General features: G+C 43.4%; 1 protein-coding gene across 1 annotated transcript in view; it reads left to right on the top strand.

The window, feature by feature from the left end:
* Positions 1 to 21,430, top strand: part of adamts17 (ADAM metallopeptidase with thrombospondin type 1 motif, 17) — a gene marked incomplete in the record, with an annotated part of 184,084 nt that overhangs the window by 85,160 nt on the left and 77,494 nt on the right. Inside the window, 1 exon segment of the mRNA XM_031812744.1 lies at positions 13,619 to 13,724. Within this exon segment, the coding sequence (XP_031668604.1) occupies positions 13,619 to 13,724 (106 nt within the window).

The following is a 21,430-nucleotide window of genomic DNA, read 5'->3' as shown; positions in this document are numbered from 1 at the left end:
AGGTCAGACAGCTGTAAACCCGGTGGAATGAGTCATTCTGATACATCAGAAGCTGGTCTGTAGGCCACTGGTGGTAATGGTTGGTGTGCAATGCATAAGGGATCCCAGTCAACACCTCAGCTTTCTCATTAGTCATGAGGCATCAAAATCAAAGGAACTGAAATGCTATATATGGAAGGAAAGTAGTGTGGAAACCTACCAACAACAAATTCAATCCCTTTTAGACAACTTCCTGGACAAAACATTTCACTATAATAGTGAAGGTGTAAACTTGGCAGTAGAAAGCCTAACAGTATATTTGACCTTTCAGCTTCCCTATGAAATCTCACAATTTCAAGCAGACAACCTAAGAAAATGAACAACAATTACAAATGGTTTGATGAAGAATGCAAAACCCTAAGAAAGAAATTGAGGAACCTATCTAACCACAAACATAGAGACCAAGAAAACCTGAGTCTATGCCTTCACTATGGTGAATCACTAAAACAATACAGAAATACACTACGGAAAAAGAAGGAACAGCACATCAGAAATCAGCTCAATGTAATTGAAGAATCCATAGACTCTAACCACTTCTGGGGAAATTGGAAAACACTAACTAAACATACAACAACACAAAGAGTTATCTATCCAAAATGGATAAACCACTTCTCTAATCTTTTTGGCTCCATAACAAAGAACAAACAGCAAAAACATATACACTACTGTTCAACAGTTTGGGGTCATTTAGAAATGTCCTTGTTTTTTAAAGAAAAGCACTTTTTTTGTCCATTAAAATAGCATCAAATTGATCAGAAATACAGTCTAGACATTGTTAATGTTGTAAATGACTATTGTAGCTGGAAATAGACATTTTTTTAATGGAATGTCTACATAGGTGTAGAGGCACATTATCAGCAACCATCACTCCTGTGTTCCAATGGCATGTTGTGTTAGCTAATCCAAGTTTATCATTTTAAAAGGCTTATTGATCATTAGAAAACCTTTTTGCAATTATGTTAGCAGAGCTGAAAACTGTTGTCCTAATTAAAGAACCAATACAACTGGCCTTCTTTAGACTAGTTGAGTATCTGGATTATCAGCATTTTTGGGTTCGATTACAGGTTCATAATGGCCAGAAACAAATAACTTTCTTCTGAAACTTGTCAGTCTATTCTTGTTCTGAGAAATTAAGGCTATTTCATTGCCAAGAACCTGAAGATCTCGTACAACGGTATGTACTACTCCCTTCACAGAACAGTGCAAACTGACTCTAACCAGAATAGAAAGAGGAGTGGGAGGCCCCGGTGCACAACTGAGCAAGAGGACAAGTACATTGGTGTGTCTAGTTCGAGAAACAGATGCCTCACAAGTCCTCAACTGGCAGCTTCATTAAATAGTACCCACAAAACACTAGTCTCAACGTCAATAGTGAAGAGGCAACTCTGGTATGCTGCCCTTCTAGGCAGAGTTCCTCTGTCCAGTCTCAGCGTCAACAGTGAAGAGGCGACTCTGGGATGCTGCCCTTCTAGGCAGAGTTCCTCTGTCCAGTGTCTGTGTTCTTTTGCTCATCTTAATCTTTTAATTTTATTGGCCAGTCTGAGATATGGCTTTTTCTTTGCAACTCTGCCTAGAAGGGCAGCATCCCAGAGTCGCCTCTTCACTGTTGACGCTGAGACTGGACAGAGGAACTCTGCCTAGAAGGCCAGCGTCCCAGAGTCGCCTTTTCACTGTTGACAGTGAGACTGGTGTTTTGTAGGTACTATTTAATGAATCTGCCATCACAGCAGCAATATTTGTGACCTGTTGCCACAAGAAAGTTAAACAGTGAAGAACAAACACCATTGTAAATGCAACCCATAGTTATGTTTATTTATGTTCCCTTTTGTACTTTAACTATTTGCACATCGTTACAACACTGTATATAGACATAATATGACATTTGAAATGTATGTTTTCCTTTGGAACTTTTGTAAGTCTAATATTTACTGTACATTTTTTATTGTTGATTTCACTTTGGTTTATTATCCATTTCACATGTGTTTCCCATGCCAATAAAGCCCTTTGAATTGAAGTGAGAGCAAGAGAGAGGCAGAGAGAGAGAGAGGCAGAGAGAGAGAGAGAGGGAGAGGCAGAGAGAGAGAGAGAGAGAGGCAGAGAGAGAGAGAGAGGGAGAGAGACAGAGAGAGAGAGGGAGATAGAGACAGAGAGAGAGAGAGAGAGAGGCAGAGAGAGAGAGAGAGAGAGAGGCAGAGAGAGAGAGAGAGATAGAGACAGAGAGAGAGAGAGAGAGAGAGAGAGAGGGGCAGAGAGAGAGAGCGAGAGAGAGAGGGAGAGGCAGAGAGAGAGAGAGAGATAGAGACAGGGAGAGAGAGAGGCAGAGAGAGAGAGAGAGGCAGAGAGAGAGAGACAGAGAGAGAGAGAGGCAGAGAGAGAGAGGTGCTTCTGTCACCAACCAAGGAGGGCCTACAGCAGCACCTAGATCTTATGCACAGATCCTGTCAGACCTGGGCCCTGATAGTAAATGTCAGTAAGACCAAAATAATGGTGTTCCAAAAAAGGTCCAGTCACCAGGACCACAAATACAAATTTCATCTAGACACTGTTGCCCTAGAGCACACAAAAAACTATACATACCTTGGCCTAAACATCAGCGCCACAGGTAACTTCCACAAAGCTGTGAATGATCTGAGAGACAAGGCAAGAAGGGCATTCTATGCCATCAAAAGGTACATAAATTTCAACATATCAATTAGGATTTGGCAAAAAATACTTGAATCAGTCATAGAGCCCATTGCCCTTTATGGTTGTGAGGTCTGGGGTCCGTTCACCAACCAAGACTTCACAAAATGGGAGAAACACCAAATTGAGACTCTGCACGCAGAATTCTGCAAAAATATCCTCCGTGTACAACGTAGAACACCAAATAATGCATGCAGAGCAGAATTAGGCCGATACACACTAATTATCAAAATCCAGAAAAGAGCCGTTAAATTCTATAACCACTTAAAAGGAAGCGATTCCCAAACCTTCCACAACAAAGCCATCACCTACAGAGAGATGAACCTGGAGAAGAGTCCCCTAAGCAAGCTGGTCCTGGGGCTCTGTTCACAAACACACCCTACAGAGCCCCAGGACAGCAGCACAATTAGACCCAACCAAATCATGAGAAAACAAAAAGATAATTACTTGACACATTGGAAAGAATTAACAAAAAAACAGAGCAAACTAGAATGCTATTTGGCCCTACACAGAGAGTACACAGCGGCAGAATACCTGACCACTGTGACTGACCCAAAATTAAGGAAAGCTTTGACTATGTACAGACTCAGTGAGCATAGCCTTGCTATTGAGAAAGGCCGCCGTAGGCAGACATGGCTCTCAAGAAAAGACAGGCTATGTGCTCACTGCCCACAAAATGAGGTGGAAACTGAGCTGCACTTCCTAACCTCCTGCCCAATGTATGACCATATTAGAGAGATATATTTCCCTCAGATTACACAGATCCACAAAGAATTCGAAAACAAATCCAATTTTGAAAAACTCCCATATCTACTGGGTGAAATTCCACAGTTGTGCCATCACAGCAGCAAGATTTGTGACCTGTTGCCACGAGAAAAGGGCAACCAGTGAAGAACACACACCATTGTAAATACAACCCATATCTATGGTTATTTATTTTATCTTGTGTCCTTTACCATTTGTACATTGTTAAAACACTGTATATATATATATAATATGACATTTGTAATGTCTTTATTGTTTTGAAACTTCTGTATGTTTACTGTTAATTTTTATTGTTTATTTCACTTTATATATTCACTTTATATATTATCTACCTCACTTGCTTTGGCAATGTTAACACATGTTTCCCATGCCAATAAAGCCCTTGAATTGAATTGAATTGAGAGAGAGGCAGAGAGAGAGAGAGAGAGAGAGAGAGAGAGAGAGAGAGAGAGAGAGAGAGAGAGAGAGAGAGTTTGTGCTTGAGCGTGTGTGTCCACGGTAGATGGAATAACATGCAGTAGTGCTCTAGTGCTGTAACTAGCCCACTTTAGTTGGCCCATTTTCACCCTGTAAGGTGTGTGCATGCATGCTCATAATATGTGTGGGTATGCGTGTGTGTGCTGGTGTGCAGTTTTTGCATGTGTGCGTATATGTCTGGAGCGCTTTTGTGCATGTGTGTGTGTGTGTGTGTGTGTGTGTGTGTGTGTGTGTGTGTGTGTGTGTGTGTATTTCAGAACAGCACCATCTGGGTTTGATAGCCTTTCTCTTGTCCATGATTTAATGTATGTTGTCGTGTCTGGATTCAAATGAGGCTATCTGGACAGTCTCCAGTAGTAGACAGAAAGCAGGTGTGTGTGTGTGTGCGTGTGCACGTGTGTGTGAGCAAACAGATACATTAAGATATAACACACACTTGAGTGATGATGTCATCCTGTATGGCTGGCTGGATGACTGATTGGGTTTTAAACTCGCTCTGACACTCCTTTGTTGCTGTGATATAATCACAGAGTAAACGGCTTTTTAAACATTTCTGCATGCCAGTAATATCACATTCCAGAATGGAGAAATGGATTGGGCAGATAGTGTAGATCATAAATTGCTGCGAATGCATTTTGTTCTGTTGATAACTCTCCTACTGTAATGCTTGTGATAATCTTAAAGTACTAGGTAGTACATATAGAGTCGGTTTCTTGAATATAGATGAGGCGTAATCCTGGACTAAAAAGCATTCTCCAAGGAGAATCGCCATTCAAAGTGTATTTTAATCTAGGATTAGGCTTAGTCTGAGTCAAGGAAACCTGCCCAAATTACATAGAGTAGTCTAAACACACTGCTTATTTGGGATACATTTTTCATCACGCAATATTCAGTAATACTGTATATATATAGTACATCATGATATAAACAGGTTTATTCTGGATGTTTTAGCAAATGTATTCTCTTTTCCAGCATTTACTCTCTTGTCCATCATTGGGAAGAAATGATCTGAAGTATTCATGCATACCTTTGCTCTTTCTGATTTTGGGGTCAGTGTAGCAGATTTGGTGAGCTAGTTTGCTTTGAACACTAGCATCCATCGTGCAGTGACATCACTGTGACTTCAAGCATTTCTTTGTTGAAAGATGTATTTTCAGACAGGGATAGTGTGAAATGAGAAACAGAGCGAGGGAGATGGACCAGAATTCGTACCCATGCTGGAATTGTATATGTGCTGCAGGCAGTGTACCCACTAGACCAGGATTCATACCCATGCTGGAATTGTATATGTGCTGCAGGCGGTGTTACCCACTAGACCAGGATTCATACCCATGCTGGAGCTGTATATGTGCTGCAGACGGTGTTACCCACTAGACCAGGATTCATACCCATGCTGGAGTTGTATATGTGCTGCAGGTGGTGTTACCCACTAGACCAGAATTCATACCCATGCTGGAGTTGTATATGTGCTGCAGGTGGTGTTACCCACTAGACCAGAATTCATACCCATGCTGGAGTTGTATATGTGCTGCAGGCGGTGGTACCCACTAGACCAGGATTCATACCCATGCTGGAATTGTATATGTGCTGCAGGCAGTGTTACCCACTAGACCAGGATTCATACCCATGCTGGAGTTGTATATGTGCTGCAGACGGTGTTACCCACTAGACCAGGATTCATACCCATGCTGGAGTTGTATATGTGCTGCAGGCGGTGTTACCCACTCGACCAGGATTCATACCCATGCTGGAGTTGTATATGTGCTGCAGGCGGTGTTACCCACTCGACCAGGATTCATACCCATGCTGGAGTTGTATATGTGCTGCAGGCGGTGTTACCCACTCGACCAGGATTCATACCCATGCTGGAGTTGTATATGTACGACAAGCAGCTTTACCCACTAGACCAGGATTCATACCCATGCTGGAGTTGTATATGTGCTGCAGGCAGTGTTACCCACTAGACCAGGATTCATACCCATGCTGGAGCTGTATATGTGCTGCAGACGGTGTTACCCACTAGACCAGGATTCATACCCATGCTGGAGTTGTATATGTGCTGCAGGCAGTGTTACCCACTCGACCAGGATTCATACCTATGCTGGAGCTGTATATGTACGACAAGCAGCTTTACCCACTAGACCAGGATTCATACCCATGCTGGAGCTGTATATGTGCTGCAGGCAGTGTTACCCACTAGACCAGGATTCATACCCATGCTGGAGTTGTATATGTGCTGCAGGCGGTGTTACCCACTCGACCAGGATTCATACCCATGCTGGAGTTGTATATGTGCTGCAGGTGGTGTTACCCACTAGACCAGAATTCATATCCATGCTGGAGTTGTATATGTGCTGCAGGTGGTGTTACCCACTAGACCAGAATTCATACCCATGCTGGAGTTGTATATGTGCTGCAGGTGGTGTTACCCACTAGACCAGAATTCATACCCATGCTGGAGTTGTATATGTGCTGCAGGTGGTGTTACCCACTAGACCAGAATTCATACCCATGCTGGAGTTGTATATGTGCTGCAGGCGGTGGTACCCACTAGACCAGGATTCATACCCATGCTGGAATTGTATGTGCTGCAGGCAGTGTTACCCACTAGACCAGGATTCATACCCATGCTGGAGTTGTATATGTGCTGCAGGTGGTGTTACCCACTAGACCAGAATTCATACCCATGCTGGAGTTGTATATGTGCTGCAGGTGGTGTTACCCACTAGACCAGAATTCATACCCATGCTGGAGTTGTATATGTGCTGCAGGCGGTGGTACCCACTAGACCAGGATTCATACCCATGCTGGAGTTGTATATGTGCTGCAGGCAGTGTTACCCACTAGAACATGATTCATACCCATGCTGTGGTTATATACTGTATGTGCTGCAGGCAGCGTTACCCACTAGACCAGCCTCAAGCAATTAGCACAAGCATTTCTATTACATAAAGAATTTCTGTTTACATAATATGTATTACATGACATAACGGTCCTTAAGTATGCATAACAAGTGTACTGTTGATGTAAGAGGTTTTATGTTGAACATACTATCCCAGGGCTTCTAACACTCCAGCACATACTCCTAAATGATACTATCCCAGGGCTTCTAACACTCCAGCACATACTCCTAAATGATACTATCCCAGGGCTGCTAACACTCTAGCACATACTCCTAAATGATACTATCCCAGGGCTGCTAACACTATAGCACATACTCCTAAATGATACTATCCTGGGACTGCTAACACTCCAGCACATACTCCTAAATGATACTATCCCAGGACTGCTAACACTCTAGCACATACTCCTAAATGATACTATCCCAGGGCTGCTAACACTATAGCACATACTCCTAAATGATACTATCCTGGGACTGCTAACACTCCAGCACATACTCCTAAATGATACTATCCCAGGGCTTCTAACACTCCAGCACATACTCCTAAATGATACTATCCCAGGACTGCTAACACTCTAGCACATACTCCTAAATGATACTATCCTGGGACTGCTAACACTCCAGCACATACTCCTAAATGATACTATCCTGGGACTGCTAACACTCCAGCACATACTCCTAAATGATACTATCCCAGGACTGCTAACACTCTAGCACATACTCCTAAATGATACTATCCTGGGACTGCTAACACTCCAGCACATACTCCTAAATGAAACTATCCCAGGCCTGCTAACACTCTACCACATACTCCTAAATGATACTATCCCAGGACTGCTAACACTCCAGCACATACTCCCAAATCAAATCAAATCAAATCAAATTGTATTTGTCACATACACATGGTTAGCAGATGTTAATGCGAGTGTAGCGAAATGCTTGTGCTTCTAGTTCCGACAATGCAGTAATAACCAACAAGTAATCTAACTAACAATTCCAAAACTACTGTCTTATACACAGTGTAAGGGGATAAAGAATATGTACATAAGGATATATGAATGAGTGATGGTACAGAGCAGCATAGGCAAGATACAGTAGTGTTAGTGGTGGCTGTTTAACAGTCTGATGGCCTTGAGATAGAAGCTGTTTTTCAGTCTCTCGGTCCCAGCTTTGATGCACCTGTACTGACCTCGCCTTCTGGATGATAGCGGGGTGAACAGGCAGTGGCTCGGGTGGTTGATGTCCTTGATGATCTTTATGGCCTTCCTGTAACATCGGGTGGTGTAGGTGTCCTGGAGGGCAGGTAATTTGCCAACGGTGATGCGTTGTGCAGACCTCACTACCCTCTGGAGAGCCTTACGGTTGAGGGCGGAGCAGTTGCCGTACCAGGCGGTGATACAGCCCGACAGGATGCTCTCGATTGTGCATCTGTAGAAGTTTGTGAGTGCTTTTGGTGACAAGCCGAAATTCTTGAGGTTGAAGAGGCGCTGCTGCGCCTTCTTCACGATGCTGTCTGTGTGAGTGGACCAATTCAGTTTGTCTGTGATGTGTATGCCGAGGACCTTAAAACTTGCTACCCTCTCCACTACTGTTCCATCGATGTGGATAGGGGGGTGTTCCCTCTGCTGTTTCCTGAAGTCCACAATCATCTCCTTAGTTTTGTTGACGTTGAGTGTGAGGTTATTTTCCTGACACCACACTCCGAGGGCCCTCACCTCCTCCCTGTAGGCCGTCTCACCGTCTCACTGTTGTGTCGTCCGCAAACTTGATGATTGAGTTGGAGGCGTGCGTGGCCACGCAGTCGTGGGTGAACAGGGAGTACAGGAGAGGGCTCAGAACGCACCCTTGTGGGGCCCCAGTGTTGAGGATCAGCGGGGAGGAGATGTTGTTGCCTACCCTCACCACCTGGGGGCGGCCCGTCTGGAAGTCCAGTACCCAGTTGCACAGGGCGGGGTCGAGACCCAGGGTCTCGAGCTTGATGACGAGCTTGGAGGGTACTATGGTGTTGAATGCCGAGCTGTAGTCGATGAACAGCATTCTCACATAGGTATTCCTCTTGTCCAGATGGGTTAGGGCAGTGTGCAGTGTGGTTGAGATTGCATCGTCTGTGGACCTATTTGGGCGGTAAGCAAATTGGAGTGGGTCTAGGGTGTCAGGTAGGGTGGAGGTGATATGGTCCTTGACTAGTCTCTCAAAGCACTTCATGATGACGGATGTGAGTGCTACGGGGCAGTAGTCGTTTAGCTCAGTTACCTTAGCTTTCTTGGGAACAGGAACAATGGTGGCCCTCTTGAAGCATGTGGGAACAGCAGACTGGTATAGGGATTGATTGAATATGTCCGTAAACACACCGGCCAGCTGGTCTGCGCATGCTCTGAGGGCGCGGCTGAGGATGCCGTCTGGGCCTGCTGCCTTGCGAGGGTTAACACGTTTAAATGTCTTACTCACCTCGGCTGCAGTGAAGGAGAGACCGCATGTTTTCGTTGCAGGCCGTGTCAGTGGCACTGTTTTGTCCTCAAAGCGGGCAAAAAAGTTATTTAGTCTGCCTGGGAGCAAGACATCCTGGTCCGTGACTGGGCTGGATTTCTTCCTGTAGTCCGTGATTGACTGTAGACCCTGCCACATGCCTCTTGTGTCTGAGCCTTGAATTGAGATTCTACTTTGTCTCTGTACTGACGCTTAGCTTGTTTGATAGCCTTGCGGAGGGAATAGCTGCACTGTTTGTATTCGGTCATGTTGCCAGACACCTTGCCCTGATTAAAAGCAGTGGTTCGCGCTTTCAGTTCCACACGAATGCTGCCATCAATCCACGGTTTCTGGTTAGGGAATGTTTTAATCGTTGCTATGGGAACGACATCTTCAACGCACGTTCTAATGAACTCGCACACCGAATCAGCGTATTCGTCAATATTGTTATCTGACGCAATACGAAACATGTCCCAGTCCACGTGATGGAAGCAGTCTTGGAGTGTGGAGTCAGCTTGGTCGGACCAGCATTGGACAGACCTCAGCGTGGGAGCCTCTTGTTTTAGTTTCTGTCTGTAGGCAGGGATCAACAAAATGGAGTCGTGGTCAGCTTTTCCGAAAGGGGGGCGGGGCAGGGCCTTATATGCGTCGCGGAAGTTAGAGTAACAATGATGCGTGGAGAAACCCGTTGGCTGCACCGCCTCGGATAGCGTCTCTCCAGTGAGCCATGTTTCCGTGAAGCAAAGAACGTTGCAGTCTCTGATGTCCCTCTGGAATGCTACCCTTGCTCGGATTTCATCAACCTTGTTGTCAAGAGACTGGACATTGGCAAGAAGAATGCTAGGGAGTGGTGCACGGTGTGCCCGTCTCCGGAGTCTGACCAGAAGACCGCCTCGTTTCCCTCTTTTTCGGAGTCGTTTTTTTGGGTCGCTGCATGGAATCCACTCCGTTGTCCTGTTTGTAAGGCAGAACACAGGATCCGCGTCGCGAAAAACATATTCTTGGTCGTACTGATGGTGAGTTGACGCTGATCTTATTTTCAGTAGTTCTTCTCGACTGTATGTAATGAAACCTAAGATGACCTGGGGTACTAATGTAAGAAATAACACGTAAAAAAACTAAAAACGGCATAGTTTCCTAGGAACGCGAAGCGAGGCGGCCATCTCTGTCGGCGCCGGAACTGGAGTTAATGCTATGATACTATCCCAGGGCTGCTAACACTATAGCACATACTCCTAAATGATACTATCCCAGGGCTGCTAACACTCTAGCACATACTCCTAAATGATACTATCCCAGGGCTGCTAACACTATAGCACATACTCCTAAATGATACTATCCCAGGGCTGCTAACACTCTACCACATACTCCTAAATGATACTATCCCAGGGCTGCTAACACTCTACCACATACTCCTAAATGATACTATCCCAGGGCTGCTAACACTCCAGCACATACTCCTAAATGATACTATCCCAGGACTGCTAACACTGTGCAGTCAAGAATGGAACAACAGTGAGCAAAGCAATATGTTTGGCCCGTTTCAGTAAGTCCAATGCATTTCCAGTCATTTTTCATGACAGAAGAAGTCTTTCTAGCTAACAACAATTGTTTTGTGTTTCTGTGCCTTTGTGTGTGTGTGTGTGTGTGTGTGTGTGTGTGTGTGTGTGTGTGTGTGTGTGTGTGTGTGTGTGTGTGTGTGTGTGTGTGTGTGTGTGTGTGTGTGTTTGCGTGTGTATACTCCTTTGTGAGGGTGTTATGTGTATACATGCGCGTGCGTGTGTATACATGTGTGTGCGTGTGTACGTACACATGCTAGTGTGTGTGTGTTTGCATTTGTGCATGCATGGGTGTGTTTTGCATGGTCATGCGTGTATAATGACAGGCAACTGCATTTGAGAATGGTTGGCTAAAATACTGCTTCAGAGAGGCTGTGATAAATTGGGTCAGTATTACAAATGTCCCAGGTATGAGAAAGAGAGAGAGAGATAAAGAGCGAGAGAGAGAGAAACATCTGGTTGGAAGAAAGAAATAAAGGACAGGAGGGAGGGAAATAAATCTGTGTTTATGGCATGAGTCTTTTACAAGTGAGTATGGTCTCCACAGCGGTCTCCACATTCTGCTCTAATTACTATATTGATCCAGATCCAGTCACGTCAGACCAGTGATTACTGTATTAACTCAGATCCAGTCAGTCAGACCAGTGATTACTGTATTAACTCAGATCCAGTCAGACCAGTGATTACTGTATTAACTCAGATCCAGTCAGTCAGACCAGTGATTACTGTATTAACTCAGATCCAGTCAGACCATTGATTACTGTATTAACTCAGATCCAGTCAGACCAGTGATTACTGTATTAACTCAGATCCAGTCAGACCAGTGATTACTGTATTAACTCAGATCCAGTCACGTCTGACCAGTGATTTCTGTATTAACTCAGATCCAGTCAGTCAGACCACTGATTACTGTATTAACTCAGATCCAGTCAGTCAGACCAGTGATTACTGTATTAACTCAGATCCAGTCAGTCAGACCAGTGATTACTGTATTAACTCAGATCCAGTCAGACCAGTGATTACTGTATTAACTCAGATCCAGTCACGTCAGACCAGTGATTACTGTATTAACTCAGATCCAGTCAGTCATACCAGTGATTACTGTATTAACTCAGATCCAGTCACGTCAGACCAGTGATTACTGTATTAACTCAGATCCAGTCACGTCAGACCAGTGATTACTGTATTAACTCAGATCCAGTCAGTCAGACCAGTGATTACTGTATTAACTCAGATCCAGTCAGACCAGTGATTACTGTATTAACTCAGATCCAGTCAGTCAGACCAGTGATTACTGTATTAACTCAGATCCAGTCAGTCAGACCAGTGATTACTGTATTAACTTAGATCCAGTCAGACCAGTGATTACTGTATTAACTCAGATCCAGTCAGTCAGACCAGTGATTACTGTATTAACTCAGATCCAGTCAGTCAGACCAGTGATTACTGTATTAACTTAGATCCAGTCAGACCAGTGATTACTGTATTAACTCAGATCCAGTCAGTCAGACCAGTGATTACTGTATTAACTCAGATCCAGTCAGTCAGACCAGTGATTACTGTATTAACTCAGATCCAGTCACATCAGACCAGTGATTACTGTATTAACTCAGATCCAGTCAGTCAGACCAGTGATTACTGTATTAACTCAGATCCAGTCACGTCAGACCAGTGATTACTGTCTTTCCAGAGTCCTATTCAATGTTCCCTCAAAAAAATGTAGTCACTGAACAAATCTCAGGTCTGCTGAGCGCAAACTTGAACGTTGTCAAAATTCTGTGCAATTTACGGCGAGCATCTACTGTGATAAATGCAGGGCTTGACATTAACCTGCTTATCCACTTGTCCTTCAGACAAGGTGGTGACTGAAAATGTTGTTGTGTTGTTTGATGCAAGAAACCACTTTACAAAATAAAACATTAAATTCATCATCATTCCCATGCCATTATTACAGAGAATCATAAAAAAGTATGCTACCCTCTGCCTATTGGCTACTTAGCTTTTTCAAGCCTGTCTCAAAATACAACACTGCCCCTTTAAGACAAAAAAAGCCCTATACCTGACTCACTTTTCAAAGATGTCTAGAAATGTACACATTTTGTGCTCTTGTAAGACGTAATCACTCTCCCATTGCTGACTACAAATGATCTATAACTTGGGTAAGAACTCACAACCTAGCATAGGATATGAACACATGTACAAATGTACACTCGTTGCTACATGTAGCTCTCGCTTTGATCTCAAAACAAACTCATCTACTCACCACTGCTCATGCTGTAAACACAGTCCAGTTCAAGTGAGTGGCACAGATCCATATATGACAATAGTCTATTTGCATATAGGTCCTACTGCTGCTCTGATTGGTTATGGTCTGTGTAGAGTACAGGCCTAGGTCGTGCCTGTCAGTGTAATAGAATCCTACTCCAATGCATTCTGCCTACAACAAAGCTTTTGCATAGTTAGTTTTGCATACTACGTCTTGCATAGTTTGTTTTGTTTCGGTATGTTGCATTAAAAGTGGCTAATATTGCTTTCAATCGATCACAATTCCCACAGTAAAGGGAAACGTTGATAGCGTTAACTAACTGGGAAACTAGATAGTTGAGTTAAGTTCAATCTTGTGATTCTCTGCGCTGGCTGATATTTATTCTGCTCAGCAGTCCCGGGGAGGGAACATTGGTCCTAGTCTCACCGAGTCTCACTCTATTCACTCTCTCTCATCCGTTAGGTATTGCCTATCTGGGAGGGGCGTGCAGCTCCAAGAGGAAGTGTGTTCTGGCCGAGGACAACGGACTCAACCTGGCCTTCACCATAGCCCACGAGCTGGGACACAAGTACGTCTGTCTGTGTAAATGAGCACTTGTCTATCCTGAGCAAAAGCAGTGAATCGTCAAGTTTTTCCTAGGTAGAGATCTAGGATCCCCTCCCCCAACCCTAACCCTAACCTTAACCATTAGTGGGGAAAATGCCAAACTGACCCAAGATCAGCATCTAGGGGTAACTTCACCCTCCTCAGTTTAACAATGGAAGGCATCGTTTCGTCAGACTCCATCTTGATTGGATGAAAGTTTCAGCCTCTTTTTAAGTGTTTTTGTTACTGGATAACTTCACAGTTTGAGGTATCCATGGGCACAACTCTTTGTATCTCTCTGTATCCATAGTTAAGATAAATATACGAGAGCAGTTTTAGAGTTTTATAAATAGATAATTCCATGTCAATGAACCACTATTATCATCATTATTGTGGATTTCTTTCCTAAGTGAAAGTGTAATTACATAGTTTTTGACAGTAGCCATTATAGGCAGTACTGTAAGGTTCTGTTCCCAGGTACTTCAGTCTTTGACTGCCTCCCAAATGGCACCCCATTCCCCATATAGTGCATTAATGTTGACCAGAGCCCTATGAGCCCATTTTGGGATAGGTTGCCATTTGGGATGCAGTCTTTCTCTGGTATAATCAGTTGCATTGTTCCTTCTTCTCTAGCCACACAGACTTGAGTTCAGCGTCATCATTTCTTCACTCAAGACAGGATAGCACAGTATGTGTGTGTGTGTGTGTGTGTGTGTGTGTGTGTGTGTGTGTGTGTGTGTGTGTGTGTGTGTGTGTGTGTGTGTGTGTGAGCGTGTGTGTGTGAGCGTGTGTGTGTGAGCGTGTGTGTGTGTGTATTACTCGAATAAAGCCCTCATTGATAGAGCGGTGACAGGGAGCCAACACCAAAATGCCAGAGTATATTAGCGTTAGCAACAGCTTTGTGGCTTTGCCAGGCCCAGAAGGATTTATCACACTTTTCATCAGGCAGTATATCTGGGCAGCCATGCTGAGGGTGCAAGGACCCCTTGTTTAATGTCTGAGAGAGGTAATGAACTGGCATGGAGCACGCCCCACTGGTGCCCAAATAAACACATACACACACCCAAGCTGCATGCACAAACAGGAGACACACACACATGCCTGCATGCACATATACACACACACACACACACACACACACACACACACACACACACACACACACACACACACACACACACACACACACACACACACACACACACATGTAAGCATTGTAAAAATACAGACACAGAGGTGCACAAGACATTCACACACACACTCACACACACACACACACACACACACACACACACACACACACACACACACACACACACACACACACACACACACACACACACACACACACACACACATACACACACACAAGAGAGGTGAAGAGAGGTAACGAGCTGCCCTGAAGCACACACACTCTCACACACAACTACAGTCATGCATGTGCACAAAACACACACACACACACATACGCAAATACACTGTACCTTGACAAGGCTCCATTGTCCAGAGTGTGTGAAACACATATTAATTAGAGAGAATTGGGTTTAAGTGCCCCACTCTGTATTTTCACATAAAAGATTATAAGCTCAGGTTGGCATGATGACTGTGTGTGTGTGTGTGTGTGTGTGTGTGTGTGTGTGTGTGTGTGTGTGTGTGTGTGCGTGCGTGCGTGCGTGCGTGCGTGCGTGCGTGCGTGCGTGCGTGCGTGCGTGTGTATGTGTGCATGTGCGTGTGTGTGTGTGCATGTGCACGCGTGTGTGTGTGTGCTGCTATCATGTTCCTGTCCTTGACATTGTTCCAATTCTTCAGTGTTGCATCTTTCCTTCCTTTCTACCTGTTAATCTGATCCAAACCACTATATGATGTCTTATTACACTGCACTGCTGTTTCCAGTCCAGTTTGGTCTTATCAGTGACCAGCACTTAGTCAACAAACTTTAGCTAATGATTTTGGTAATTTAATACTGCAGTGGGCTAAATCAGGGTCACACAGAGTGTTTCTGGGTAGTCTTTGAAACAAAAGTATACACCTCACACACATGGTTATGGACTTAAACAAAGAGGACACCTGTACCTGTACCATATATATAACATTGTGAGTTTGCATCCCAATGTTACACTTTATATACATCACAGATGACTGAAATATAACAAAACCGTTTCATATAGAAACACCGGATTTTCTACTTTAAAAAAATACATATTTATGAATAATGAATAACATTCCACCCATGAGGCCACAAGAGGCGATTTGGTCATAAACTACAGGAAAGGGCTGCAAAAAAACATAAAGTTGTAAAAAACTGAACCTCCACTTTAAGGAAGGTAGGACGAGAATATATGAATAATAATATAAATTCTCAGCAATCAAGGCAACAGTAAAACAAGGGTGAGAAACAGGAAACAGGATGATTTATGTTGGTCACGGTTGTTTTGCTTTCAAACCAAACCATTATGAATACATTGTTTTATAAAGACAGATCTAACCTGAGAAATTAATCTACAACCATTATGCCAGATGAGTATGTAGCACTGAAAATAAAGTGCTGTTTCAAAATGTTTCAAGCCATGAAATCTATACTTTTACTGGGTTTAAGTGTGTACTGTGTACTCACCTTCCTTTTCCTCTGTAGTTGCTTTGTATTCACTGTTACACAGTAGCTCTTCCAGATGGTCGCATCCTCACAGAGCCAGTGGATATTGATTTGCTCGTCTCTGTTACTCCTCTTCATGTGAGTCGGTGATGGAGGTGCATTCTTATCAAGCACTTATCACTCCTAGTGGAAATCAATGTCCAATCCTCAGCCCTTGAAGAATTGATTCAATTTGTTGCTTGTCTGTATCAATCTGGGGCGGATTCCTGGACAAAGATGAGGCCTAGAGCTGGACTAAAAAGAAAACTCATTGGATAATCTCAATTGAAAATGCTTTTTAGTCTCAGAAGTCGAAGAAGCGGTACATCTGTTCTATGTGTGCTATTTCTTTGCTTCCCGTTTTTAAAGTTTTATTTTTGCGTCTTTTACTTTAGGTTTTGTACACCAGTTTCAAACAGGTGAAAATACTATATTTTTGGTAGTGGAAATATATATTTCACAGTGGTTTAGATGGTACAACGATTCTCTACACTATACCCACTTGAGAATTTTAGCAACCAGGAAATTGCGGAGGATTTCTGCATAGTACACCTTTAAAACCTTTGACCAATAAACACTTCGCTTTTTAATCTCCAAGACTGTATACAGTTCACTCCTGGGTCAACCAATGGTGCTTTTTAATCTCCAAGACTGTATACAGTTCACTCCTGGGTCAACCAATGGTGCTTTTTAATCTCCAAGACTGTATACAGTTCACTCCTGGGTCAACCAATGGTGCTTTTAATCTCCAAGACTGTATACAGTTCACTCCTGGGTCAACCAATGGTGCTTTTTAATCTCCAAGACTGTATACAGTTCACTCCTGGGTCAACCAATGGTGCTTTTTAATCTCCAAGACTGTATACAGTTCACTCCTGGGTCAACCAATGGTGCTTTTTAATCTCCAAGACTGTATACAGTTCACTCCTGGGTCAACCAATGGTGCTTTTTAATCTCCAAGACTGTATACAGTTCACTCCTGGGTCAACCAATGGTGCTTTTTAATCTCCAAGACTGTATACAGTTCACTCCTGGGTCAACCAATGGTGCTTTTTAATCTCCAAGACTGTATACAGTTCACTCCTGGGTCAACCAATGGTGCTTTTTAATCTCCAAGACTGTATACAGTTCACTCCTGGGTCAACCAATGGTGCTTTTTAATCTCCAAGACTGTATACAGTTCACTCCTGGGTCAACCAATGGTGCTTTTTAATCTCCAAGACTGTATACAGTTCACTCCTGGGTCAACCAATGGTGCTTTTTAATCTCCAAGACTGTATACAGTTCACTCCTGGGTCAACCAATGGTGCTTTTTAATCTCCAAGACTGTATACAGTTCACTCCTGGGTCAACCAATGGTGCTTTTTAATCTCCAAGACTGTATACAGTTCACTCCTGGGTCAACCAATGGTGCTTTTTAATCTCCAAGACTGTATACAGTTCACTCCTGGGTCAACCAATGGTGCTTTTAATCTCCAAGACTGTATACAGTTCACTCCTGGGTCAACCAATGGTGCTTTTTAATCTCCAAGACTGTATACAGTTCACTCCTGGGTCAACCAATGGTGCTTTTTAATCTCCAAGACTGTATACAGTTCACTCCTGGGTCAACCAATGGTGCTTTTTAATCTCCAAGACTGTATACAGTTCACTCCTGGGTCAACCAATGGTGCTTTTTAATCTCCAAGACTGTATACAGTTCACTCCTGGGTCAACCAATGGTGCTTTTTAATCTCCAAGACTGTATACAGTTCACTCCTGGGTCAACCAATGGTGCTTTTTAATCTCCAAGACTGTATACAGTTCACTCCTGGGTCAACCAATGGTGCTTTTTAATCTCCAAGACTGTATACAGTTCACTCCTGGGTCAACCAATGGTGCTTTTTAATCTCCAAGACTGTATACAGTTCACTCCTGGGTCAACCAATGGTGCTTTTTAATCTCCAAGACTGTATACAGTTCACTCCTGGGTCAACCAATGGTGCTTTTTAATCTCCAAGACTGTATACAGTTCACTCCTGGGTCAACCAATGGTGCTTTTTAATCTCCAAGACTGTATACAGTTCACTCCTGGGTCAACCAATGGTGCTTTTTAATCTCCAAGACTGTATACAGTTCACTCCTGGGTCAACCAATGGTGCTTTTTAATCTCCAAGACTGTATACAGTTCACTCCTGGGTCAACCAATGGTGCTTTTTTAATCTCCAAGACTGTATACAGTTCACTCCTGGGTCAACCAATGGTGCTTTTAATCTCCAAGACTGTATACAGTTCACTCCTGGGTCAACCAATGGTGCTTTTTAATCTCCAAGACTGTATACAGTTCACTCCTGGGTCAACCAATGGTGCTTTTTAATCTCCAAGACTGTATACAGTTCACTCCTGGGTCAACCAATGGTGCTTTTTAATCTCCAAGACTGTATACAGTTCACTCCTGGGTCAACCAATGGTGCTTTTTAATCTCCAAGACTGTATACAGTTCACTCCTGGGTCAACCAATGGTGCTTTTTAATCTCCAAGACTGTATACAGTTCACTCCTGGGTCAACCAATGGTGCTTTTTAATCTCCAAGACTGTATACAGTTCACTCCTGGGTCAACCAATGGTGCTTTTTAATCTCCAAGACTGTATACAGTTCACTCCTGGGTCAACCAATGGTGCTTTTTAATCTCCAAGACTGTATACAGTTCACTCCTGGGTCAACCAATGGTGCTTTTTAATCTCCAAGACTGTATACAGTTCACTCCTGGGTCAACCAATGGTGCTTTTTAATCTCCAAGACTGTATACAGTTCACTCCTGGGTCAACCAATGGTGCTTTTTAATCTCCAAGACTGTATACAGTTCACTCCTGGGTCAACCAATGGTGCTTTTTAATCTCCAAGACTGTATACAGTTCACTCCTGGGTCAACCAATGGTGCTTTTTAATCTCCAAGACTGTATACAGTTCACTCCTGGGTCAACCAATGGTGCTTTTTAATCTCCAAGACTGTATACAGTTCACTCCTGGGTCAACCAATGGTGCTTTTTAATCTCCAAGACTGTATACAGTTCACTCCTGGGTCAACCAATGGTGCTTTTTAATCTCCAAGACTGTATACAGTTCACTCCTGGGTCAACCAATGGTGCTTTTTAATCTCCAAGACTGTATACAGTTCACTCCTGGGTCAACCAATGGTGCTTTTTAATCTCCAAGACTGTATACAGTTCACTCCTGGGTCAACCAATGGTGCTTTTTAATCTCCAAGACTGTATACAGTTCACTCCTGGGTCAACCAATGGTGCTTTTTAATCTCCAAGACTGTATACAGTTCACTCCTGGGTCAACCAATGGTGCTTTTTAATCTCCAAGACTGTATACAGTTCACTCCTGGGTCAACCAATGGTGCTTTTTAATCTCCAAGACTGTATACAGTTCACTCCTGGGTCAACCAATGGTGCTTTTTAATCTCCAAGACTGTATACAGTTCACTCCTGGGTCAACCAATGGTGCTTTTAATCTCCAAGACTGTATACAGTTCACTCCTGGGTCAACCAATGGTGCTTTTTAATCTCCAAGACTGTATACAGTTCACTCCTGGGTCAACCAATGGTGCTTTTTAATCTCCAAGACTGTATACAGTTCACTCCTGGGTCAACCAATGGTGCTTTTTAATCTCCAAGACTGTATACAGTTCACTCCTGGGTCAACCAATGGTGCTTTTTAATCTCCAAGACTGTATACAGTTCACTCCTGGGTCAACCAATGGTGCTTTTTAATCTCCAAGACTGTATACAGTTCACTCCTGGGTCAACCAATGGTGCTTTTTAATCTCCAAGACTGTATACAGTTCACTCCTGGGTCAACCAATGGTGCTTTTTAATCTCCAAGACTGTATACAGTTCACTCCTGGGTCAACCAATGGTGCTTTTTAATCTCCAAGACTGTATACAGTTCACTCCTGGGTCAACCAATGGTGCTTTTTAATCTCCAAGACTGTATACAGTTCACTCCTGGGTCAACCAATGGTGCTTTTTAATCTCCAAGACTGTATACAGTTCACTCCTGGGTCAACCAATGGTGCTTTTTAATCTCCAAGACTGTATACAGTTCACTCCTGGGTCAACCAATGGTGCTTTTTAATCTCCAAGACTGTATACAGTTCACTCCTGGGTCAACCAATGGTGCTTTTTAATCTCCAAGACTGTATACAGTTCACTCCTGGGTCAACCAATGGTGCTTTTTAATCTCCAAGACTGTATACAGTTCACTCCTGGGTCAACCAATGGTGCTTTTTAATCTCCAGACTGTATACAGTTCACTCCTGGGTCAACCAATGGTGCTTTTTAATCTCCAAGACTGTATACAGTTCACTCCTGGGTCAACCAATGGTGCTTTTTAATCTCCAAGACTGTATACAGTTCACTCCTGGGTCAACCAATGGTGCTTTTTAATCTCCAAGACTGTATACAGTTCACTCCTGGGTCAACCAATGGTGCTTTTTAATCTCCAAGACTGTATACAGTTCACTCCTGGGTCAACCAATGGTGCTTTTTAATCTCCAAGACTGTATACAGTTCACTCCTGGGTCAACCAATGGTGCTTTTTAATCTCCAAGACTGTATACAGTTCACTCCTGGGTCAACCAATGGTGCTTTTTAATCTCCAAGACTGTATACAGTTCACTCCTGGGTCAACCAATGGTGCTTTTTAATCTCCAAGACTGTATACAGTTCACTCCTGGGTCAACCAATGGTGCTTTTTAATCTCCAAGACTGTATACAGTTCACTCCTGGGTCAACCAATGGTGCTTTTTAATCTCCAAGACTGTATACAGTTCACTCCTGGGTCAACCAATGGTGCTTTTTAATCTCCAAGACTGTATACAGTTCACTCCTGGGTCAACCAATGGTGCTTTTTAATCTCCAAGACTGTATACAGTTCACTCCTGGGTCAACCAATGGTGCTTTTTAATCTCCAAGACTGTATACAGTTCACTCCTGGGTCAACCAATGGTGCTTTTTAATCTCCAAGACTGTATACAGTTCACTCCTGGGTCAACCAATGGTGCTTTTTA

This window comes from Oncorhynchus kisutch, unplaced genomic scaffold (genome assembly GCF_002021735.2).
Source record: "Oncorhynchus kisutch isolate 150728-3 unplaced genomic scaffold, Okis_V2 Okis03b-Okis08b_hom, whole genome shotgun sequence".
NCBI classification, from domain to species: Eukaryota; Metazoa; Chordata; class Actinopteri; order Salmoniformes; family Salmonidae; genus Oncorhynchus; species Oncorhynchus kisutch.
Note: the sequence above shows the minus strand (reverse complement) of the source record. Positions and strands in the feature narration are given on the sequence as shown.